Source organism: Salvelinus sp. IW2-2015, linkage group LG35 (genome assembly GCF_002910315.2).
Source record: "Salvelinus sp. IW2-2015 linkage group LG35, ASM291031v2, whole genome shotgun sequence".
In the NCBI taxonomy this organism is placed as follows: Eukaryota; Metazoa; Chordata; class Actinopteri; order Salmoniformes; family Salmonidae; genus Salvelinus; species Salvelinus sp. IW2-2015.
In genome coordinates, this window is record NC_036874.1 from 20,187,899 (window position 1) to 20,213,311 (window position 25,413).

The 25,413-nt window shown below is 42.1% G+C and overlaps 1 protein-coding gene across 1 annotated transcript; it reads left to right on the forward strand.

The window, feature by feature from the left end:
• Positions 1-2,716: 2,716 nt before the first annotated feature.
• serinc2l (serine incorporator 2, like) lies at positions 2,717-20,338 on the forward strand. Its single transcript, XM_023980059.2, has 10 exons — positions 2,717-2,861; positions 6,131-6,292; positions 9,751-9,938; positions 10,809-10,888; positions 14,132-14,269; positions 14,666-14,835; positions 15,048-15,138; positions 15,626-15,776; positions 16,144-16,353; positions 16,690-20,338. The coding sequence occupies exons 1-10, from the start codon at positions 2,823-2,825 to the stop codon at positions 16,826-16,828; spliced, it is 1,368 nt and encodes a 455-aa protein (XP_023835827.1). The 5' UTR covers positions 2,717-2,822; the 3' UTR covers positions 16,829-20,338.
• Positions 20,339-25,413: the final 5,075 nt, after the last annotated feature.

Here is a 25,413-nt window from a genome sequence, read left to right on the forward strand (position 1 = left end):
GTTGTAGGTGCAATCAAACAACAAAGGCTCTTGTTCTTTTTTATTTTCAGGAGTGAGGGTGACACACTACATGACCAAAAGTATGTGGACACCTACTTGTCAAACACCTCATTCCAATATCATGGGTATTAATAGGGAGTTGCCCCCCCCGTCCCCCTTTGCTGCTATAACAGCTTCCACCTACTCATTCAAGGGTTTTTCTTATTTAAAAAATAATAATTCTACATTGTAGAATAATAGTGAAGACATCAAAACTTTGAAATAACATATATGGAATCATGTAGTAACCAAAAAAGCGTTAAATAAGTCAAAATATATTTTATATTTGAGATTCTTCAAATAGCCACACTTTGCCTTGATGGCTTGGGATGAGTCGGACCGCAGAGTGAAGGAAAAGCAGCCAAAAAGTGCTCGAAGCATTCCAGGTGAAGCTGGTTGAGAGAATGCCAAGAGTGTGCAAAGCTGTCATCAAGGCAAAGAGTGGCTATTTGAAGAATCTCAAATATATTTTGATTTGTTTTAACACTTTTTTGGTTACTACATGATGCCATATCTGTTATTTCATAGTTATGTCTTCACTATTATTCTATAATGTAGTAAAATTATTCTACAAAATAGTAAAAATAAAGAACATCTCTTGAATGAGTAGGTGTTCTAAAACTTTTGACCGGTAGTGTATATTTGGCTATTTTCGCTGCATAAAATTTAGAAGTTGTCCCTTTTCAGGTTAAGAAAAAATGCCTGCTAAATGCTAACTCCCGTTCGTATAAGCTGGTAGCATAGCTAGCATACAAAAATCAGTGGTGGTAGTCAAAGTAGTTTTTAACTGTAACACACGTGCACATACACGGACACACACACATACACACATGTAAATAAGTGCCATACTTGCACACACATACATGGCCTTGCTGTTATGAATTTTGTTTTCCTTGGTGTCTTTTGTTTTTTGCATTGTTGTTTTCGGTTTATTTAATTATTATTAATTATTTAATTTTACTATGTTAAAAAAAAAATCTTGGGGGAGGGGTCTGATATGTTGCTGTTTGGGGTCCCAGTTTTTGACCTTGTGGGTGATCTGTCGACGTGCCCTTGAGCAGGGCGTTGACCTTGGTTTCTCTGTGGGTCGTTCTGGATGGGAGTCTGTTAGATGACTGAATAATGTACATGTTGAGTGGCTTCACTGCAAGTAGATTGTATGTTTTAATATTAAATTAAAACATATATTATATTTTTTTACTGTAATGCAGGTGATTGATGACGATGACATGAACATCAATCAAATGTATTTATAAAGCCCTTTTTACATCAGCCGATGTCACAAAGTGCTGTACAGAAACGCAGCCTAAAACCCCAAACAGCAAGCAATGCAGATGTAGAAGCACGTGCATGTATTGGGGTTTACATCCAGACAAGCATTATGCTCCGATTTTTACCTCAACATAGTGTGAAATACAAATATAAACAATAGCCTAAATGTAGGCACATTTTGTTGGGGGGCAATGGGGATATTCGGGATGGAGATTTTTTACTTCATGCTATCTTAGCTGAGCTCCTATGTCAAGCACCGGGAAACAGACTCCAACATCTCAGAAGAGGTAGGTGTTGTCTTTTCATTTAGCCAGCTGCTTATAATTAGCTGGATGGCTATAGGGATATGCATATGACAGCTCCCCGCATCACAGTAAATGCTGTCGGATTGACCATGTTGAACCTTTTACAACATTTTGGAGGCGCTGCGGTATAGATTTGGCCTCTGCAAGCCTCCAGAGGCTCCGCACTTTTGTCACACCCTCCTTACGGAGCCTCTGGAATCCATTTCCAGAGTGGAAGAAGGGAGTGACGTTGAAGAAATCATGGTAGTTGGATTAGAGACACCGGTAAATGTTACTCGCCAACAGGGTACTGACTACGCCATTCAAAGACTCTAATTACTATAGCACCTATTGTCATAGGATCTTCTGACTGGGGGAGTTTCGTTAAGAGCCCCAACACTTGCTCTAAACAGTAGCATGCATCGCTTGCGGTACTGTTTTGGGAAACAGAAGGAAAGTATCTTTCATATCAGCGAGAAGTAATTTTCAAAAAACTAAAGGTAAATTACTACACACCTTTATTGGTTTAGGGTTAGTGTTCCCACACTGCCATTATCTCCATGTTGCAGCGCTGGTTTATGGAAGACAGATGGAAGACATAGGCCACCACCTATGCTGATTAGCTATCTAGTGTGCTCTGGACACCTGTGTGTAAGTTAATTGGGGAGGAGCTGTAGTTCGTCAACTGGGGTCACCTAGAACACACAGTGTATGGATCTGTGCAAAACTGCTACAGTAAGTGTATTTTTCTATTTATTTAAGCTTATTTCTCGCTGACATGAAAGATTAGGCCCTTACACAACAAAAAATGCCGTCAGAGTGCAGTATAACTGTAGTTAGAGTGCAGTATACTGCAATTGCTGCATAAAAAATACCACAGTGGACTTCAGTTACTGCACTTTTACTGCAGTTTCAAAACTGCAATGTTTTTTAAGGGGGGCATATTAGCATGTTTAGATAACCATTTAGAAAGCAATGATTGACGTTTCTAAACGTTAATACAGCGTCGGAAATGCAGTTTACATGGAGCCTAATGTGGTGAATGTAATGGCTGAAACCCCTGCTGATGTATTACATCTTTGTATTGTATTATGATTGTTTTTCCCCCTTTCCCAGCAATGGATTTTCTTTCGTTCCTTACCCGTACAGTAGGTGGCGACATGCACCTTCTAGCGTTTGTTTGTGGACCGCCATGATACCAGAAAAGAAGAGGACATCGCTTAGAAAATGGGGGCTTGCATGGCCTTGTGCTCCCTTGCTAGCTGTGTAAGTAGCACAACAAAATCCTTTCATGCTGCCGTTTCTGTGTTTGAGACATCGGGGTTAGCAAGCTAGAACGTTTTATCGCTAGCGAAAGCCGAATCTGGATTTACAGGAGACGTTGAATATGGCGCTTCTCCTTTATCGCCATATTCAACGTCTCCTGTAAACCCATATTCTGGTCCTATAGCTAGCTAGACATGTTTGCTTGCTGGCATAAATACGAAGATAACCAGTCTTTCGCTTCAGTTACCATTACCCAGTAACTGTTTTGATTATTCGCCTTCAGTTTGATCCATAGGCTCCATAGTTTCTCTGTCTCATAATATGTTGTTAATTTGAAGAAAAAAAACATGATTTCACCTTTATTTAACCAGATAGACCAGTTGAGAACAAGTTCTCATTTACAACTGCGACCTGGCCAAGATCAAGCAAAGCAGTGCGACAAAAACAACAACACAGTTACACATGTGATAGACAAACAAACGTACAGTCAATAGCACAATAACAAAATCTATATACAGTGTGTACATATAGTACGATTTGTGAGGTAAGGCAATAAATAGGCCATAGTGGCGAAATAATTACAATTTAGCATTAACACTGGAGTGATAGATGTACAGATGATGATGTGCAAGTAGAGATACTGGGGTGCGAAAGAGCAAAAAAAAATAACAATATGGAGATGAGGTAGTTGGGTGGGCTGTTTACAGATGGCTGTGTCAGGTGCAGTGATCGGTAAGCTGCTCTGACAGCTGACGCTTAAAGTTAGTGAGGGAGATATGAGTCTCCAGCTTCAGTGATTTTTGTAGTTTGTTCCAGTCATTGGCAGCAGAGAACTGGAAGGAAAGGTGGCCAAATGAGGTGTTGGCTTTGGGGATGACCAGTGAAATATACCTGCTGGAGCACTTGCTATGGGTGGGTGTTGCTATGGTGACCAGTGAGCTGAGATAAGGCAGGGCTTTACCTAGCAAAGACTTATAGATGACCTGGAGCCAGTGGGTTTGGCGATGGATATGTAGTGAGGGCCAGCCAATGAGAGCATACAGGTTGCAGTGGTGAGTAGTATATGGGGCTTTAGTGACAAACGGATGGCACTGTGATAGACTACATACAATTTGCTGAGTAGAGTATTGGAAGCTATTTTGTAAATGACATCGCCGAAGTCAAGGATCGGTAGGATAGTCAGTTTTACGAGGGTATGTTTGGCAGCATGAGTGAAGGAGGATTTGTTGCAAAATAGGAAGCCAATTCTAGATTTAATTTTGGATTGGAGATGCTTAATGTGAGTCTGGAAGGAGAGTTTACAGTCTAGCCAGACACCTAGGTATTTGTAGTTGTCCACATATTCTAAGTCAGAACTGTCCAGAGTAGTGATGCTAGTCGGTCGGGCGGGTGCGGGCAGTGATCGGTTGAAGAGCATGCATTTAGTTTTACTAGCATTTAAGAGCAGTTGGAGGTCACGGAAGGAGTGTTGTATGGCATTGAAGCTCGATTGGAAGTTTGTTAACACAGTGTCCAAAGAAGGGCCAGATGTATACATGCCAGAGGTCCGGACAATAGGCCCTCCGATTTGACACACTGAACTCTATCTGAGAAGTAGTTGGTGAACCAGGCGATGCAGTGATTTGAGAAACCAAGGCTATTGAGTCTGCCGATAAGAATGCAATGATTGGTAGAGTCGAAAGCCTTGGCCAGGTCGATGAAGACTGCTGCACAGTACTGTCTTTTATCGATGGCGGTTATGCTATCGTTTAGGACCTTGAGCGTGGCAGAGGTGCACCCATGACCAGCTTGGAAAACAGATTGCATAGCGGAGAAGGTACGGTGGAATTCGAAATGGTCTGTGATCTGTTTGTTAACTTGGCTTTTGAAGACTTTAGAAAGGCAGGGCAGGATGGATATAGGTCTGTAACAGTTTGGGTCTAGAGTGTCTACCCCTTTTGAAGAGGGGGATGACCGCGGCAGCTTTCCAATCTTTAGGGATCTCAGACAATACAAAAGAGAGGTTGAACAGACTAGTAATAGGGGTTGCAACAATTGCGGCGGAAAATTTAGAAAGAGAGGGTCCACATTGTCTAGCCCAGCTGATTTGTAGGGTCCAGGTTTTGCAGCTCTTTCAGAACATCAGCTATCTGGATTTGAGTGAAGGAGAAGTGTGGAGGGAGGGGGGGGGCTTGGGCAAGTTGCTGCAGGTGGTGCTGAGCTGTTGGCTGGGGTAGGGGTAGCCAGGTGGAAAGCATGGCTACCCCTACCTGTATAAAAATGCCCCCTGTAGAAAAATGCTTATTGAAATTCTCGATTATCGTAGATTTATCGGTGGTGACAGTGTTTCCTAGCCTCAAGTGCAGTGGGCAGCTCGGAGGAGGTGCTCTTATTCTCCATGGACTTTACAGTATCCCAAAACTTTTTGGAATTAGTGCTACAGGATGCAAATTTCTGTTTGAAAAAGCTAGCCTTTGCTTTCCTGACTGACCGTGTATATTGGTTTCTGACTTCCATGAAAAGTTGCATATCGCGGGGGCTATTCGATGCTAATGCAGTACACCACATGATGTTTTTGTGCTTTTCAAGGGCAGTCAAGTCAGGAGTGAACCAGGGGCTATATTTGTTCTTAGTTCTACATTTGTTTTTGAATGGGGCATGCTTATTTAAGATGGTGAGGAAAGCACTTTCAAATAACAACCAGGCATCCTCTACTGAAGGGATGAGGTCAATGTCCTTCCAGGATACCCGGGCCAGGTCGATTAGAATTTAGGAAGCGTTTGACAGTGATGAGGGGTGGTCGTTTGACCGCGGACCCATTACGCACGCAAGCAGTGATTGCTGAGATCCTGGTTGAAGACAGCAGAGGTGTATTTGGAGAGCAAATTGGTCAGGATGATATCTATGAGGGTGCCCATGTTTACTGATTTAGGGTTGTACCTGGTAGGTTCCTTGATAATATGTGTGAGATTGAGGGCATCGCTTTTCGTATCTCAAATATGTACGAAAAAAACGAAAAACAGACTAGTTACAGACTTAATTAACATGGGACAAGACAAACACACGTCCGACTGCTATGCCATCTTGGATTAGAATGACTTCCTCCTTCAATCCTGCTATATGATCCCATGTGTAATTGTGTCTTGTTGCTGAGATTCCACCAAGACATTAGCATACAATCTGTTCATAAAACAAGTGACTAACAACGTTGTTCAGATGTATTCATTCTGGAACCTCCACCAGGCTACTGTTCAATGTGTGCTCTCCTTTCTCGCTTCTTTCTCCACTAGGCCTCCTGTCTGTGTGGCTCCGCTCCGTGTCTGCTATGTGGCTGCTGTCCCTCCTCCAGAAACTCCACCGTCACCCGGCTGGTGTTCTCCTTCTTTCTACTCCTAGGGACCCTGGTGTCTGTCATCATGATCCTCCCTGGCATGGAGGCACAGCTCCAAAAAGTAAGACACTCCTGTCAGTGTGTTAGTGGTGCTGTTTGTTCAGCTGTTTGTTCAACCGCACCTGCCTGCAATTACACATTTAAAAAAAAAAAAATGTTTTATTTATTTTTATTTAACTTGGCAAGTCAGTTAAGAACAAATTCTTATTTACAATGGCGGACTACCCCGGCCAAACCCGGACGACACTGGTCCAATTGTGCACCGCCCTATGGGACTTCCAATCATGGTCGGATGTGATTCAGCCTGGACCAGGGACTTTAGTGATAATCCATCCGCAATTGCTAGTAAGCCATCCGCAACCACCCGACTATATGTGATCAAGTGAAAGTCTGAGGCCCGCATCCGACCCTATCCTGCAAATATCGAAAATGCCCTTAGGCTACAGTCCAAGATGACGTAACGATTTTTTGACAGAGGGTGCAGGATTTTTTGTTGTTGCCTAATTTAGATATGTTTCTGCTTATAATTTCCAACATTTTGGTAGGCTATTGTAAGTGAACTTGTCTAATTAGACCAGAATAATGTCATAAATTATAGAATGGACACTTCAATCTAAAATTTACACCTGCCAAATGCCGGTAGATTTTGGCATTGGCGGGTAAGATGTCTGTAAGAGGTCGGGGTTTAACAGTGCGAGCATTTTACTTGCATTTGTGAATAAAAATAGTAAGTATGAGCACATTTATAGTAAAATTAATTTTCAAAGTATTTCCACTGTTTAGTTTCATAGCTTGTAAATTAATCGCACAAAGTCAAAGAATCACGAATCCTAAATAGCCTATTCCACCTTGCGCTGCAACACTGCCTGGCTGAATTCATTAGGCCCTAATCTATGGATTTCACATGACTGGGCAAGGGTGTAGTCATGGGTGGGCCTGGGAGGGAATTGGCCCACCCACTTGGGAGCCAGGCTCACCCACTCAGAATGAGTTATTCCCCACTAAAGGGCTTTATTACAGAGAGTAATACTCCTCAGCACCCCCTCAGATTATCCTGCAGGTGAAGAAGCCAGATATGGAGGTGCTGGGCTGGCGTGGTTACACGGTTGGAAGTACTGCCAAATTCTCTAAAATGACAGAGGTGACTTATGGTAGAGAAATTAACATTAAATTATCTTGCAACAGCTCTGGTGGACATTCTTGCAGTCAGCATGCCAATTGCACTCTCCCTCAACATGAGACATCTGTGGTGTTTTGTGACAAAACTGCACATTTTAGTGGCCTTTTATTGTCCCCAGCATAAGGTGCACCTGTGTAATGATCATGCTGTTAAAGAATCCAACCCTTTTTTCGCATAAAATGACATACCCAAATCTAACTGCCTGTAGTCAGGACCTGAAGCAGCAATATGCATATTCTTGATACCATTTGAGAGGAAACACTTTGACGTTTGTGGAAATGTGAAATTAATGTAGGAGAATATAACACATTAGATCTGGTAAAAGATAATACAAAGAAAAAACATGTGCTTTTTTTGTACCATCATCTTTGAAATGCAAGAGGAAAGGCCTTAATGTATTATTCCAGCCCAGGCACAATTTATATTTTGGCCACTAGATGGCAGCAGTTTAAGTTTTAGACTGATCCAATTAACCATTGCATATCTGTTCAAAATGTTGTATCAAGACTGCCCAAATGTGCCTAATTGGTTTATTAATACATTTTCAAGTTCATAATTGTGCACTCTCCTCAAACAATAGCATGGTATTCTTTCACTGTAATAGCTACTGTAAATTGGACAGTGCAGTTMGGGGGGGGGGGGGGGGGGGGATCCCGTAGAGGTTAATCATTTTCTTGATATGCCACACCTGTCAGGTGGATGGATTATCTTGGCAAAGGAGAAATGCTCACTAACAGGGCTGAAATTTGGTCAAAACATTAGAGAGAAATAAGCTTATTGTGTGTGTAGAACATTTCTGGGATCTTTTATTTCAGCTCATGAAACATGGGACTAACACCTTACATGTTACGTTTTATATTTTTGTTTAGTATACATTGTTTTGTTCACAAGCTAGGTTGTTTTTCTATGTTTGAGTTTCAACTGCTAGGGAAGAGAATACAACGCTTCTTCTACTAGTCAGACTCAATCTCAGACACAAACATGATTTACCACGGTAAACTGGCACTGATTTTAATTCAAGTACTTTTCAAGTACCAATTTGAGGAAAATGTCTGATTTTCAAGGTATTCCAGTACTTAAATTTCAGCGTGCCAAATTCAAGTACTTTAAGCACTTTCTGCGAACCCTGACATTTTTTTGTCTCATCTGTGATATTTTGGTTAAAGGACACACAAAATGTCAGGGTTCGCACAAGGTGCTTAATGAATTTGGCACGTTGAAATTCAAGTACTGGAATACCTTGAAAATCTGACCTTGTCTCAAATTTGTACTTGAAAAGTACCTGAATTAAAATGAGAGGAGAACAGAAAACGATCAAATATGTTAATATGAAAAATATTAGAGAAATATTTTGGTCTTGCAAGCTTGCTCATTCCACTCACACTGGCACTCAGCCAAGCAGGTACAGAACTGACTGAAGTGCTGCCAAATGTAACATCGATAGCTAAAATTCAGAGCAAATTTAAATGTAATCCTGCCTGGCAGGATATTGATGTTTATGAATGGGTTTTACCAGACCCAACCAGGGATGTAGTGAAGGGTAAATGCCGTTTACTCATCTTTTTATTTGTGAAATAGGGTTTACTCACCTTTTTTATTTAGTTAATTATCGTTTACCCATTTATTATTGCTTTGATCAATGCTCAGAAGGCTTTTTGATCTGAGTTCTGATCACTACCTTTGCGAACGAGTGGAATCATGAATGATTCATGTCTGCTCGTTATGGTCGCCTGCTACCCCAGATTTGCCTTGTTTAGCAGTGCATTCATTCACCACTCTGTGCAACGGGAAACTCCGCCCACGACATAGGCCGAGAGGTGAAACAAACTACCTCAGCCCAGGCCTACAGTGGCAAGTGGCAGAGAGACGCCGCTGACAGTGGGAATTTTTTAACATCCCTCGACTCATGCCGTGTCAACAGACATCCCCCAAACAAAAGCCCCCTTACTCTCGGAGAATGAGTGTACAACTGGTAAATAGTCGCTGATATTTCAGTCAGATGTTAAATAAAGGTTCAATTGAAAAAATGGAAATTGTTTTTCTAGGTAGCTCAAGGGCTCTGACTATTAGCCAGGTAGCTAGCTATAACTAGCTGGCCAGAAGGATGAAGTTAGAAGCTAATGTAGAATGGAACCTGACCTCAGCAGGAGCAGTTGACTGAAATTAAGCTAGCTATAATCAAAAGATGGGCTACTATAATTTCTCATAACAAAATACCTTAGTCCACCTTTCCTATGAGTAAAACAAAAAATTGTTCTAGCACTTTCTGTGACGATGTCTTTTTAGAAACGCTACTCAAAATGACATTGAAATGCCCTTTTTATCCTTTCCCCCTCTAGATCCCAGGCTTCTGTCAGGGTGCGAGCACCATACCAGGCATGGAGAACCAGTTTAACTGTGATGTCATTGTGGGCTACAAGTCGGTGTACCGCATGTGCTTCGCCATGACCTGCTTCTTCTTCCTCTTCTCAGCCATCATGGTCCGTGTCCAGAGCAGCAAAGACCCGCGTGCATCCATTCAGAATGGGTGAGCTCCAATTAAGATTTAGATCACTTCATTCATCAATTGTACACAAGGTCCAACCAAAATTTGACTTCGGCTTTTTCCCAGCCTCTCTGAAAGACATTTACATTTACATTTAAGTCATTTAGCAGACGCTCTTATCCAGAGCGACTTACAAATTGGTGCATTCACCTTATGATATCCAGTGGAACAACCACTTTACAATAGTGCATCTAACTCTTTTAAGGGGGAGGGGGGGGTTAGGAGGATTACTTTATCCTATCCTAGGTATTCCTTAAAGAGGTGGGGTTTCAGGTGTCTCCGGAAGGTGGTGATTGACTCCGCTGACCTGGCGTCGTGAGGGAGTTTGTTCCACCATTGGGGTGCCAGAGCAGCGAACAGTATACACATATACAGGTTGGAGCGGGGGGCTGCAACACTGGGCGCCCGCAGAGCAGGTGTTGTGGTGGCTTAAGCGCCTTGCTTAAGGGCACATCGGCAGGCACTTTGAGGATTTGATACCAGCAACCCTCCAGCTTACTTCCCTCCAGATTTTTCCCGCCAGACCCGGGATTCGAACTGGCACCCCTCCGGTTGCTGGCTCGCCTTTAACCGCTAGTCTATCTGCCGCCCTACCACCATGCCCTTCACCTCTTGCGTTCCCAGGAGGCAAAATGGTTTGAAGTGACCTCATTACAATCAGAAACCGGTCGATATGTAATTTCAACCCATTTTGGGTTAGTACTGTAATAAGTTGTGTACAAATCATATATAGGTCCTTTTAGTAACTTTCAGGCTGAAGTTTACTGGCTTCTCTTAGAGAAGACTCATGAAAATACTCAGTTTTTTTGATGTACTATGTTTCTTTTTGTGAAACCTGTGTTTTATCCCCAGTTTCTGGTTCTTTAAGTTTCTGATCCTGGTCGGCATCACCGTGGGAGCCTTCTTCATCCCGGATGGAACCTTCCATACTGGTACTTTGATTAAACTTTAAATTACTGTCAAGTGACATCTGACAGCACTGGCTTAATCATTGGCAAACGACTAGCAAAGCAGGAACATTATCATGTTCAAGGTACAGTGCATCGGTGAAAAACATTTTCCCTCTGAAAGATCCTCAACATATAGTGATTGAGTTATTATATGTAAAGTATGCTGTTTATGCTCTTGTGAACAAACACAATCAGACAAATAAAAAAAATTGCCTTTGAGGGCTCACCAAACCTGATTTTAATCTTATAGCCAATTACTGGGAAGTAATCAAAGAATGTAAAAGCCAATTTAATTCTGTTGAACAAGCACATTGTTTACTGCAAGAAAGAAAGCAATTACTTTTTTATATAGTCTGCACTGTGTTTATATAAACTAAAATAGGACATCCCTCACTTATTTATCCTATTTATTACCAAGCTGAAAATTATAATGGATTCGAAAATAGCCACACGATATTTGATAAAGGAAGTAGGAGAGGGAAAGTAATTTTACTCTGAATATGCCAGAAGTGAACCTTTAGGCAAAGCACAATAATCACACTGTTATACTTTTGTATATATAACGTATGTGGACACCCCTTCAAATTAGTGGATTAGGCTATTTCAGCCACACCCATTGCTGAAAGGTGTATAAAAGCAAGTACACTGCCATGCAATCTCCATAGACAAACATTAGCGGTAGAATGGCCTTACTGTGTGGAATGGCCTTACAGTGACTTTCAACATGCCACCTTTCCAACAAGTCAGTTTGTCAAATTTCTGCACTGCTTAGAGCTGCCCCGGTCAACTGTAAGTGTTACTGTGAAGTGGAAACGTCTAGGTGCAACAACGGCTCAGCTGCGAAGTAGTACGCCACACACGCTCACAGAACGGGACCGCCGAGTGCTGAAGTGATTAAAAAAAAAAAATGGTCTGCAGTGGTGTAAAGCTTGCCGCCATTGGACTCTGGAACAGAGGGGTGATGAATCAAGCTTCACCATTTGGCAGTCCGACGGACAAATCTGTGTTTGGAGGATGCCAGGAGAACGCTACCTTCCCCAGTGCGTAGTGCCAACTGTAAAGTTTGGTGGAGGAGAAATAATGGTCTGGGACTGTTTTTCATGGTTCGGGCTGGGACCCTTAGTTCCAGTGAAGGAAAATCTTAACGCTATTGTATACAATGACATTCTAGATGATTCTGTGCCTTCAACTTAGTGGCAACAGTTTGGGGAAGGCCCTTTCCTGTTTTAACATGTCAATGCCTCAGTGCACAAAGCAAGGTTCATACAGAAACACCTTTGGGAGGAATTGGAACCCCGACTGCGAGCCAGTCCTAATCGCCTAACATCAGTGCCCGACCTCACTAAAGCTCTTGTGGCTGAATGGAAGCAAGTCCCCGCAACAATGTTTCAACATCAAAACTCAGCAAAAAAAGAAACGTCCCTCTTTCAGGACCCTGTCTTTCAAAGATAATTCGGGAAAATCCTTCACAGATCTCCATTGTAAAGGGTTTAAATACTGTTTCCCATGCTTGTTCAATGAACTATAAACAATTAATGAACATGCACCTGTGGAACAGTCGTTAAGACACTAACAGCTTACAGACGGTAGGCAATTAAGGTCAGTTATGAAAACTTAGGACACTAAAGAGCCCTTTCTACTGACTCTGAAAAACACCAAAAGAAAGATACCCAGGGTCCCTGCCCATCTGCGTGAATGTGCCTTAGGCATGCTGCAAGGAGGCATGAGGACTGCAGATGTGGCCAGGGCAATAAATTGCAATGTCCGTACTGTGAGACGCCTAAGACAGCGCTACAGGGAGACAGGACGGACAGCTGATCGTCCTCGCAGTGGAAGATCACGTGTAACAACACCTGCACAGGATCGGTACATCCGAACATCACTCCTGTGGGACAGGTACAGGATGGCAACAACAACTGCCCGAGTTACACCAGGAACGCACAATCCCTCCATCAGTGCTCAGGCTGTCCGCAATAGGCTGAGAGAGGCTGGACTGAGGGCGTGTAGGCCTGTTGTAAATATTGGTGCAGTCCATGAGGAGGAGATGCACTGCAGTACGTAATGCAGCTGGTGGCTACACCAGATCCTCACCAGACATCACCGGCAACAACGTCGCCTATGGGCACAAACCCACCGTCGCTGGACTGGACAGGACTGGCAAAAAGTGCTCTTCACTGACGAGTCGCGGTTTTGTCTCACTAGGGGTGATGGTTGGATTTGCGTTTATCGTCGAAGGAATGAGCATTACACCGAGGCCTGTACTCTGGAGCGTGATCGATTTGGAGGTGGAGGGTCGGTCATGGTCTGTGGCGGTGTGTCACAGCATCATCGGACTGAGCTTGTTGTCATTGCAGACAATCTCAATGTTGTGCGTTACAGGGAAGACATCCTCCTCCCTCATGTGGTACCCTTCCTGAAGGCTCATCCTGACATCACCCTCCATCATGACAATGCCACCAGCCATACTGCTTGTTCCGTGTGTGATTTCCTGCAAGACAGGAATGTCAGTGTTCTGCCATGCCCACCGAAGAGCCCAGATCTCAATCCCATTGAGCACGTCTGGGACCTGTTGGATTGGAGTGTGAGGGTTAGGGCCATTGCCCCCAGAAATGTCCGGGAACTTGCACGTGCCTTTGTGGAAGAGTGTTGTAACATCTCACAGCAAGAACTGGCAAATCTGGTGCAGTCCATGAGGAGGAGATGCACTGCAGTACGATAATGAGCTGGTTGGCCACACCAGATAGGGACTTGTTGATTTTGACCCCCCCCTTTGTTCAGGGACACAGTATTCCATTTCTGTTAGTCACATGTCTGTGGAACTTGTTCAGTTTATGTCTCAGTTGTTGAATCTTGTTATGTTCATACAAATATTTACACATGTTAAGTTTGCTGAAAATAAACGCAGTTGACAGTGAGAGGACATTTCTTTTTTTTGCTGAGTTTAGTAGAGAGCCTTCCCAGAAGAGTGGAGGCTGTTATAGCAGCAAAGGGGGGACCATCTCCTTATCAATGCCCATAATTTTGGAATGAGATGTTTGACGACCAGGTGTCCATCTACTTTTGGTCATGTGGTGTATACTTTTATAAACAATGGAAAACTCACATTTCATCCCCTCACAATACTGTAGTGTTAGTTAAACCTTGATGTCAATCAACATGCTATGGGTTCTAGGAAGTTGGTTGTATTTATTTGTTTATTGATCTGCCTCTTTTCTCCCCTGGCAGTATGGTTTTACTTTGGCGTGGTTGGCTCCTTCATCTTCATCGTCATCCAGCTTATCCTTCTCATCGACTTTGCACACTCTTGGAACAAGATATGGGTGGGGAACGCCGAGGAGGGCAACTCAAAGTGCTGGTTTGCAGGTACAATTACAGTACTTTCTCCAGAGGACATAGTACCTTAACGTTGCTCAAGAAGTTATACTACCATGACTGTGTTTATTCTTCTAGGGCAGCAGGGTTCTTCAACCCTGCTCCTGGAGACCCTCAGGGTGTGCATACATTTGTTCCAGCCATATACTAATACCTGATTTAACTAACCAATCAACCAATCATCAACCCTTGATACGTTGAATGTGGTGTTAGTAGTAATGGACTGGAACAAAAGCCTGCACACCGTGTGGCTCTCCAGGACCACGATTGAAGAACCCCGCTGCTCTAGAAGAACATAGAACGAGTATATGCATCTGAAGAGTATGGGGGTGTTTGTCATACATGACTGTTTTTACCGACCCTCTCCATGTTGCCCCTCTCCCTCAGGCTTATTGTCGTTCACCTTCCTCCACTACGCACTGGCCTTCACCTCAGTGGTGCTGTTCTACATCTACTACACCCAGCCTAACGACTGCACTGAGCACAAGGTCTTCATCAGCCTCAACCTCATCTTCAGCGTTATCATCTCCATCGTCTCCGTCCTGCCCAAAGTACAGGTATTGTGGCGGTTTCATTGTTCCTTCATTTGAGAAGGAGGGCAGTTTTAGCAATTACATCAGTAATAATTTGTACAATGTTTGGTAAGGGAATGCTTTTATTAGTCCGTTTTCGTTGATAACGGTGTTGACAATTGTATGCATTGCAGGATGATGAATTTGTTTCACTGCATACATGTGTTTACCAGTGCCTATGTTCTTGTGTGTCACAGGAAGCCCAGCCCCAGTCTGGTTTGCTCCAGGCCTCTCTCATCTCCCTCTACACCATGTATGTCACCTGGTCCGCCATGACCAACAACCCAAGTGAGTCTCAGCCTCTTTCCCATTCCAGTTTCAACAGAGTTTCTGCCATTGTTGTCATTTTGACTTTCTCCCTCCAGTTTGTTTATCTTTGCTTTCCAAACCACTGCAGCACTATGAGTGTTTCCTACTGGTGAGTTTGGCCGACTTTGGTAGTTCACGTCACCTTCCCCAACTCGTTACATTTACTAGGGCCTGGAGTTGTTTTCTTGTTAAGTCACATGGTCAGGAAAAACTCCTGGTCCTACTTATGGCCCGTGCTTGTGCTTGTAGTCGGTCCGTGGATAAGCTCAGACAGGTGTTGGGGTGTCTCTGCAAGAGCCTGCACTCAAGTGTTGTATTTAAGAGACACTTGGCATATCTGTTGTGATAGTTGGTTTAGAGCCCTGGCTGTTGGCTTCCTCAAGACTGCAGGTCACTATGTGTTTTTTTTTCTTCCCTATAACTATCCTGCATTCTATGGCTGATTTGCTGTGTCTGTCTTTCTCAGACCGTAAGTGTAACCCCAGCCTGCTGAGTCTGGTGTCAAATGTCAGCTCCAGTGAGCCCACACCCACCAGTGCCCCAGGACAGGTGCAGTGGTGGGACGCCCAGAGCATTGTGGGTTTGGTCATCTTCCTCTTCTGCACTCTCTATGCCAGGTAGCTAGCTACTCCAATTTGAATCCATATCATGGCTGCTTATTGAATTGTCCGTTATGCTATGATCTTAATAGATCTCCCATGCTCTCTCCCCTTCTCTCTTCTTTCTCCCTTGCTCTGTCTGTCTCGTTCACTTTTTCCATTCTCTTTCCTTTCCGACCACACCTTTTTAGCTTTGCTTTACCTTAGGGTGCTTTTTAGTCAGTTGTTATTGTTATGCTTTTGTTTTTTATCCTCTTATGTTTGTTGTGTAGTAAATAGTTCTGTTTTTTTATTTTCTTATTTTTTTCCTGTGAAGCACATTGTGTTGCATTCCATGTCTGAAATGTGCTGTATAAATAAAGCTTGATTTGACTCCCTCCCCCAGTATCCGTTCGTCCAGCAACACCCAGGTGAACAAGCTGATGCAGACCGAGGAGGGCGGGGGTTATGGAGGAGAGGGCGAGGTAGGGGAGGACGGTGTGCGACGTGCCGTGGATAATGAGGAGGAGGGGGTCACCTACAGCTACTCCTTCTTCCACTTCCACCTCTGCCTGGCCTCCCTCTACATCATGATGACACTCACCAACTGGTACCAGTAAGTAGAGCAACAGCTGACCATCAGAGCCACAGCTCTATAGAAATGTTAGAACATTTTACAATATTTCTAGGTGTGATATTGGGTATGTTGTGTATGTATTCCTTGTCAGTTTGAAAGCCATGGGATCAGGAGGGATATCTCTTTGGGTGAACCTCAATAGCCTTTGTGTGAAAGCTTTGCGAAAGCAAGTCACTAATAGGCAGCGTTAATCCACCATATTGCTCTGACCTGTTCTGTGTTTTCAGATCAGTCTAAATTAAGGGGGTGAGACAAGGATAGAAATACTATCAAGATCCACTCTTTAAACTGACACCTTCTCCCTTCATTCCTCAGGCCTGACACCACCACCCAGGCCATGCAGAGCAGTATGCCAGCTGTGTGGGTGAAGATCAGCTCCAGTTGGCTGGGCCTGGGCCTCTACCTCTGGACCCTGCTCGCCCCTCTCATGTTTCCCGACCGAGACTTCAGCTGAACAGCCCCCCATGGGGTCACCATGGGCTTGTAAGATGTTGTGTGGAAGTTTATTATAATTCTTTAAAATACAAGTAAGCATTTTTGCATTGGTCTCTGTTGGTGTGTTTAATCTTTTGTTTTGATTTATTTTACATGTTATTAATTATCTACCTTGGCTGCATGGGGTATGGTTATCACTACATTGTTAGATATTATTGGATGCTTTTAAGGGGCTTTTAATATCCATACTGAGAATGTTTTATTGATTTAGCCATTCAATTATTTTATTTGCCTATATGCAAAACTGCACTTAACTCTGTCTACCTTAACACAATCTTCTGAGATGAGCATCGGTTTGTCCCAGAATGCACATTAGTGAACTATAGCAAAGACTTGATAACAGGCGCTTATTACCTCACTTTTACAATAATATATTAGTTGGGATTCCCATGTTGTTAAAGTAGGCCTGGTTCCAGTTGATTGTATTTGTATTTATTATGGATCCCCATTAGCTGCTGCCAAAGCAGCAGGTTGGGGATTCCCCCTCATTGGCTGAGCTCCCGCAGTTCTGGAGCTTTAAGAGTGACCCTCTCCAGAGCCCTAGAGAGACGGTGTGTGAGGGAGATAAACCAGGGGGGCACACCCTCGAGGGGGTTCTCCGAGTCTGAAATGATGTAATATGTACACATCCTGATTAAAGCTCACTGGACTGTGAAGTATCAACCTACCCCCTGCTCTAACTACATATTTCTGAACCCTGGAGGTCAGTTGTAATACCTCCTACCTACCCCAACCTAAGGCTTAGCTCTACCCCAACTATGCCTGATTCACGTAGGGCCGACCTGAACCGTACTGGTTCAGATATTTTCTTTTCACATGATCCTTGCCAGCACGGTTCCAGAAACTATGGTGGATGCATATTCAGGGCAGTACAGCTCAGACTTGGTTTGGCTCAGTTTGGCTCAGGAGTGTGAAAATGGTACTACAGTGCTCTCAACACCAACCTTAGCCCATTTAACTCTGGTGCTACACCATGCCCTGTCCCTAAAGATATCTGTGTTTCTGCTCTATCTCTAGCCCTGTTTCTGGGTCTTCTATAGTCATGGGTCAGTGCTAGTACATGCTTGTATCTGCAGTGAGGTGACATATTCTGATCCGATAGTGTCAATCTCTTGGGAGCAGTTTCTCGGACACAGATGATTTTATTTCACCTTTATTTAACCAGGGAGGCTAGTTGAGAACAAGGTCTCATTTGCATCTGCGACCTGGCCAAGATAAAGCATAGCAATTCGACACATATGGAATAAGCAAAACATACAGTCAATAATACAGTATGAAAAAAGAAAACAAAAAAGTATATACAGTGAGTGCAAATGAGGTAAGATAAGGGAGTTAAGGTAATACATAGGCCATGGTGGCGAAGTAATTACAATATAGCAATTAAACACTGGAATGGTAGATGTGCAGAAGATGAATGTGCAAGTAGAGATACTGGGGTGCAAAGGAGCAAGATAAATAAATACAGGATGAGGTAGATAGATGAGCAGTTTACAGATGGGCTATGTACAGGTGCAGTGATCTGTGAGCTCCTCTGACAGCTGATGCTTAAAGCGTAGTCCTGGACTAAGACGATATTTCAATTGAGATTTTCCATTGACCATGGTTTTTAGTCCCAGGCTTAATCTGTGGCTGGAAAACTGTCCCTTGAAGTCTACAGGGGTTTAGGTGAGGAAGTGGGATTCTGAACCTTTCACTTCTGCTCTGAGAAATGCCATATGTTGCCACGATGTTACTGAGTCAGTTAATTAATCAGTCATTAGTGTACAGCTCTATAACAATGCATTTCAAGAACGATATGTTGGTGTTTGATGATATTTTAAATGGTTATAATTCAATGGATATTGCTTTCAAATATGATAATTATGAGTTGTTGCACATTTCATAATTTCATGTCAGATTATTTACCTGTTAATGGATATGAAGTTTCCCAATGTGACTGAAATAAGATCAATATGTTTCACTCGTGGTGAAAAGATTGGTGTACTTAAGAGATGTGAAATGTTTAAATTGGTGGTCTATTGAAGAATCTTGACTGAACTGTACTAATTATAAAAATACAATATTTAACCTTTATTTAACTAGGCAAGTCAGTTAAGAACACATTCTTATTTACATTGACTGCCTAGGAACAGTGGGTTAACTGCCTTGTTCAGGGGCAGAACGACAGATTTTTACCTTGTCAGCTCGGGGATTTGATCTAGCAATCTTTCAGTTACTGGCCCAACTCTCTAACCACTAGGCTACCTGCCGACCCAGTGCAAACATTTGAGTATTGTGAATTTGATTGTTTAAAAGTGAAATTGAAGACAATAATTAAATTCTGATAAACATTAAAGTGTACAGAACACGTTCCTAATTTTGAGTTGCACACCCTTTTGCCCTCAGAACAGCCTCAATTCGTCAGGGCATGGAATCTACAAGGTGTTGAAAGCATTCCACAGGGATACTGACCCATGTTGACTCCAATGCTTACAACATTCCAGTTGGCTGGATGTCCTTTGGGTGGTGGACCATTCTCGATACACACGGGAAACTGTTGAGCGTGAAAAACCCAGCAGTGTTGCAGTTCTTGACACAAACCGGTGCGCCAGGCACCTACTACCATACCCCGTTCAAAGGCACTTCAATCTTTTGTCTTGCCCTTTCACCCTACACACACAATCCATGACTCAATTGTCTCAAGGCTTAAAAATCATTATTTAACCTGTCTCCACTTTATCTACACGGATTGAAGTGGATTTAACAGGTGACATTAATAAGGGATCATAGCTTTCAGCTAGATTCACCTGGTCAGTCTGTCACGGAAACTCAGTGTATTGTACAGTATATGTTGCATGTGAGCATAATGTATTATGGTTCATTGCCCATACAGATGAATTAACCCAAGCATGGTGTCAAGGGATGATCCTTCAGTATTGAATGAAGAATTATCAAGGGTGTTTTTGAGAACCACAATATTGAGTGCCTTTTTATATTAATGCATTTCAAAAAGAGCTTCTGGTAGATATAAATTCAAACCTGCAATAACGTGGCTTCCACATTTTGTGTTAAATGATGACAGTAGCGAGACAGTAGCATGTCACAAGGAGTGTCTCAGCTAATTTCATAGTTTGGTTATACAGGTACAGTATCTGAAAATTATTTTTCAATAAAATCATCAACATAATCCCATGAAGGTATTAAAAAAAATCATCTTTACAGTATACTTTCTTCACAATTGCAGTAAGATTAGTGCTCATGTTGCCCACTAGGTGGAACTGAAGCGCCTTAAATATTGTTTTCTTTACTGTTATCAGATACCATACTACACAGGAGACTGCAGTACACTACAGCAATGTTATAAGGATATTTTCTAATCAACGGACTGAGGTTGCTCAGAGCTTTACCCTGTGCTCTGAGAAACTTGAGAACTGCGAAGAGTGAACGTGATGTGACCAATAAACCTGTCCTCTGGATGTTGTTGATTGTACAGTATGCTGTTGATCCTTATTGACACCAAAGGTCTCTTTTATTTTGGGAAGTTCACCAGAGGGAGAAATCTTATCTATTTGCTGGGATTATGATAGCATTTCCATCAGATTGCTACTGTAAGGGGACCCCACGGTCCTCACAGCACATTCAGAGATTCGACTGGGGAGGCACTGGGGATGGATGGGGACAGAAGAGGGCCAAAAGGGGGCACTGCAACTTTTTGTTTTTCACTGTAGCCTATCCATGAGTCTATTTATCGTGTACAAAATCAAACCTGCACTTGTTTGATATTCATTGATCATGTTATTTAAAACAACCTGAAGTCACTGAAGGTTTCTGAGGAACATGGGACTGAGTTACACTGCCATAGATGTAATATTTAGTTTTTAGGTACCGGTTGTGTAAAAGTAGTCCCAATTGTTGATCCCTTTCCCTTGATGTAAAGACTTCTTTTGGCATTACTCAAATTAAACCACCTTTGAATTGATAGTTTCAGTTAAACATATGCCTTAAATATGACAATTGTCTGACCGGTGATGCTTCATAAATTGTTAATTATTGTGGTATGGCCTCTGTGGAAATGTTGATTATGTCCATGACAGAATGCCAAGCACATGACTTGAGTGCTTGGTTAACCCTAAATCTAGTTTTAAAGGGTGTTTGCTTTTCAGGTGTATGGGGTGACACTAGGCAAGTTTCCATAGACCCCTTTCTGTGTTTACAAACATTGCCGCACAAGTTGGTGGCAGAACAAGGAGTTCGTTTAGAATGCCAGCAAAAAAAAGACCGTTTGCATGTTGCTTATGAGAGCATGTCACACTACTTTTGGATTATAATTGGATTTTAAGGCTCGTATGAATGTCCTGCTTAATATAATGTATGTGTCATCATCGCAAATCAACTGCATTATTCTTAAAGACTTCAAACGGTAAAATGGCTCTTTGGCTAGCTTTTGCTACAGCCTATGTCAACGAGCGTTAGCATTCCAGCTAACAACTGCTGCATCCAAAATAGATATTTTGCAAAGATCACAACCAAATATAATCTTAGCGACTGTTCAAGCAAGAATGAAAACATCATGTGAGAATCCTAAAAAGTTATTTTGTTTAGAAGTAATAACATATAGCCTAGATTTATGTTGAATGGGTGCAGATGGCGTTCTTACTGCCGCGCTTGACGTCAGTGTGTTGTGTACTGGAAAGGGATCTAATGACCCAGGTTTATTCGACAAAAGCAATGTTGCAACAACAAAAAAATCATTGCGACGTGTAATGGAAACGGCAGATGTAGAAATGTTCTAAAGATTGAATACATTGATCGGTTCGGCAGGGGTGGATTTTTCTTTTGTTTTAACTTTATTGTGACAAATGATCATGGAAACAGTGTTTCTCAAATCAATTATTATTGCCGAATAATTTTGAAGGTAGGCCTACACAGGGCACGTGATTTTATCCCGTAACTATAACACTCCACTTCACATTTGATTCTAAATGCCTACTGCTTGCAAAATCCATTTGTTCAACTATAAAATAATGTTTATTTTCTGGAAAAAGTTTGTCTTGACTTTCAAGAATGCCTGAATTACTTCACATTGCAATTTAAGTTTCACCATCAAATTGTTTTAGCTCTAGATCTAGGTTAGTACAAATTACTGTGGCAATAAGTAGGCACGTGAGAAATATTAGAATATGGCAAATATTAGAAAATTCTTGCATTCTATCCATGCAGGTTTTTGCGGGCTACTTGAGACATGAAACAGATAGGTGGGAGGGCATTCATGCTGTCACCACTTTATTAATGAGCAATTTGCCTAGTAGGATAATGGAAACACTTCAAGCACACTTTTTAATCCACATTCTAGTTTTTTTGCGAAAACCTTTTTTCTAAGGTGTGACGTCATTACGTCCAGCTGTTTTCATCGACACGGTAGTTCAATGGAAACGCACTATGACAGGCAATTGTTGTATTTCATTTCTATGTGAAAGTTCTAAATGTAGAGAACCAAAAAAAAAGTTTATGGAAAAAAATATATTGACAAACTAAACTGGAAAATGTAAAGAACATAAAGGTCCAATACAGATGTTTTTTTTAAATCTCAATATCAAATAATTTCTGGGTAACAATTAAGTACCTTGCTGTGATTATTTTATTAAAGATGCACTATGTTTGTTGCAAAAATTCTAATAGTTCGCCTCATTTCCATTTGTGACAAAAGCAAGTATATAGTAGAGAATCATTGTAATATCTAAACCACTGCAATGTATTTTCCAAAACCAAAAATATTGTATTTTCAACTGTCTGAAGCTGTTATACAAAACCGCAAGTAAAAGACGCAAAAACAAAACTTATGAAGAGAAAGCCTAGAAAAAGCGCACATAGAACAGATCTACTGCTTCTTAGACTTGCTTTCAATGAGAGTGACAGATCTATAACACACATGTCTGTGTGAAATTGGTCAAGTCGCCCAAAAAGTTACATATTGCAGCTTTAAAATGGTCTAAAAGAAACAAAAAAAGCTTCTTAGCAATTTCTCAAGCAAGAATTTTGCTTGGACTGAGTGAAGTGAGTGAGTGGGGAGGGTAAAACTGAAAGCTAGCTGTTATTGGCAGAGGTTTGGAACTCTCTTTCTTATTTGTCTGTTAACTAATTCACCAGAAAGGACAAAACTCCATCCCACCAAAACAGGCTGAAATTTCTAGGGCTCTTCAAACAGCTCTTACACTAAAATGCCATTATGAAAGTTTTCACAATTTCACAGTATTATTCCAACCTGACTGCACTGGGCCTTTTAAATTGACATTCCCTTCTCATAGCCTTTTCATTGCCACCAAAGCATCTGAGAATGAAATCCATCCCATACTGTAAGATTTTAATTGCCAACAAAGCATTATTAATATTCCCATAAAACACAGTAGTGTGTTGTATGTTTTAGATTGTAAGATTTTAAGTGGGTCTATCTAGAGTACTGTAGATCTAACCCATTTGGCTCACTAGATGATGGATATAGAGATTTGTCTGGTCTGTGCTGGTCTTGGTGGTCTATGTTCCAACCAGAGACTGAGACAGGGCTCCATGCAGCTGCCTGCCTCCTCTGTGTTATTTCCTTCTGGTTTCACTGGCAGACGGGGCATGTTGACTTTGGCTGCTCCTATCACAGACTCCAGTTGGCACAGCCTATGAGTCCTTAGGACATTCTGCCTCTCGTCACTGCTCCTCTCCCTGGCTGGCTTCCCTCAGCTTTCAACTGGTCACAAGGTTTATGCATTGTGTCACAGGCTGACATTGGGAAAAGAGTTCCCAAACAAGTAAAGAGTGGGGCCAGATAATCAAGGCTAGACGACTATAGACAGACACACGAAGTATGAGAAGAGCGTTTTGCTTGGATAAAGCTGAACTGTAGATTGGATAAACTGTGGTAGGTGTAAGGTTACTTATGTGAGGGCTGTTAGGCAGAAGCTCATCCTACGCTCTCTGTTGAACTTACAGTACTGCTGGAAAACAGAGTGAACAGTGTTTGGCAGAGTAGAAGTTCTGTGTCGTCACTCAGTGTACGTGCACACTGACCTTGACACATGGCTCTGCTCAGCGGGTCAACTGTGCAGGGGGTCTGTCAGGTCCTATGTTGTCACACACACATGTATACACAAACTTGTACAAAAACACAAATTCCTGTTGATTGTCCCTACACTACATTTCACCCTCTCAGAGCACACAGTCATTGCAGATAGTCTCTGATGTGAATAGAAGTGGGATAGTCTATCTGGACCATATAACCTATTCCTCTACAAACCTGTTATGGCCTTTTCGTTCTTAATTGCTTCAGTCTCGTAAGACACACAAAGGTTTTTAAAAATAACTGTTCTCAAGTTCTGGAACCTCCTGCAAACCTCCACAATGTTTCTCCTTTCTGTCTCCCACATTCTCCCTAATGAAAAATGTACAGTGTACTCGTCTCAGAGCTTGCACAGAATAAAACTCCCACTCAGTTCACCTTCAGATGGCTCATCCTGGCTCTCTAGCTCGCTTGCTTTCTCTCACAGAAAAACTAAATGGACTCTACAAGGTGTCGAAAGTGTCATCCTCTGAATGGTACACACACAATCCATGACTCAATTGTCTCAAGGCTTAAAAATCATTATTTAACCTGTCTCCTCCCCTTTATCTACACTGATTGAAGTGGATTTAACAAGTGACATCAATAAGGGAGCATAGCTTTCACCTGGTCAGTCTATGTCATGGAAAGAGCAGGTGTTCTTAATTTTTTATATACTCAGTATATTTTAAAAAACAAATACGTTTTTCTGTACGGTAGCATAGGGAATTGTTTTCATCTATTCATTACATTTCTATCTTCAACATTCATAATGTTTCACCTCATTAGACCCCAGATCTTCATCAGAGTTTTCTCCTCTGCAGTCTTTTTGAAATGTCAACCCTTTTCCTGTTGGATTCATTCATTGTGCAAGATAGTCAGTTGGAATTTTTCACATCATGAACTCCATTTCGATGTTACAGAAAAACAGGTCCATTAACAATAATCTCCTAAGGATAATTCATAGTCTCCAGCCATATCATATTGATTTGGATAAGACCCCTGACCACCACTAATTACAGAATGACTGGGAAAGCCTGTCTGATGAGTAATTGCATTTTAAGTGTGGGATCCAGGCACACTGAATTACACTGCACAGAGGAGGAGCTAATTCAGTTTAGGCCCGGCTGGCATATCTATGCTGGAAACATTTAGATCCCAATTAGGCCTCTCTAGGATGAGGAACCTGGCGCTAGGTTAGGGGGTGGGAGGGAGCTGCCTGGTAGATAGGGTCTGTGTCAGGCCCCCTCAACTAGATTCACTCTGACAGGGAGGCCCAGTAGGACTGGTCCAAAACTGTAACTCATCCACCATGGGTTCTGCTGAAGGTATACTGATTGGGTATCAAGTGGAGCTGTACCAAGTCATACATTTTAATTTCATACTTATGGTTATACTATATTTCCATTGGTTCTGTATTTCCATCCTTCACACTCCTATCCCCTGTAGATCCCGTGTGTGTGTGTGTGTGTGTGTGTGTG

Excerpts from the sequence above, each read along its gene's own strand:
- serinc2l (XM_023980059.2), top strand. The coding sequence starts at position 2,823 with ATGGGGGCTTGCATGGCCTTGTGCTCCCTTGCTAGCTGT. Across the intron at positions 2,862-6,130 it reads TGTGCTCCCTTGCTAGCTGT|GCCTCCTGTCTGTGTGGCTC; the intron begins GTAAGTAGCACA and ends TTTCTCCACTAG. Across the intron at positions 10,889-14,131 it reads GGATGGAACCTTCCATACTG|TATGGTTTTACTTTGGCGTG; the intron begins GTACTTTGATTA and ends CTCCCCTGGCAG.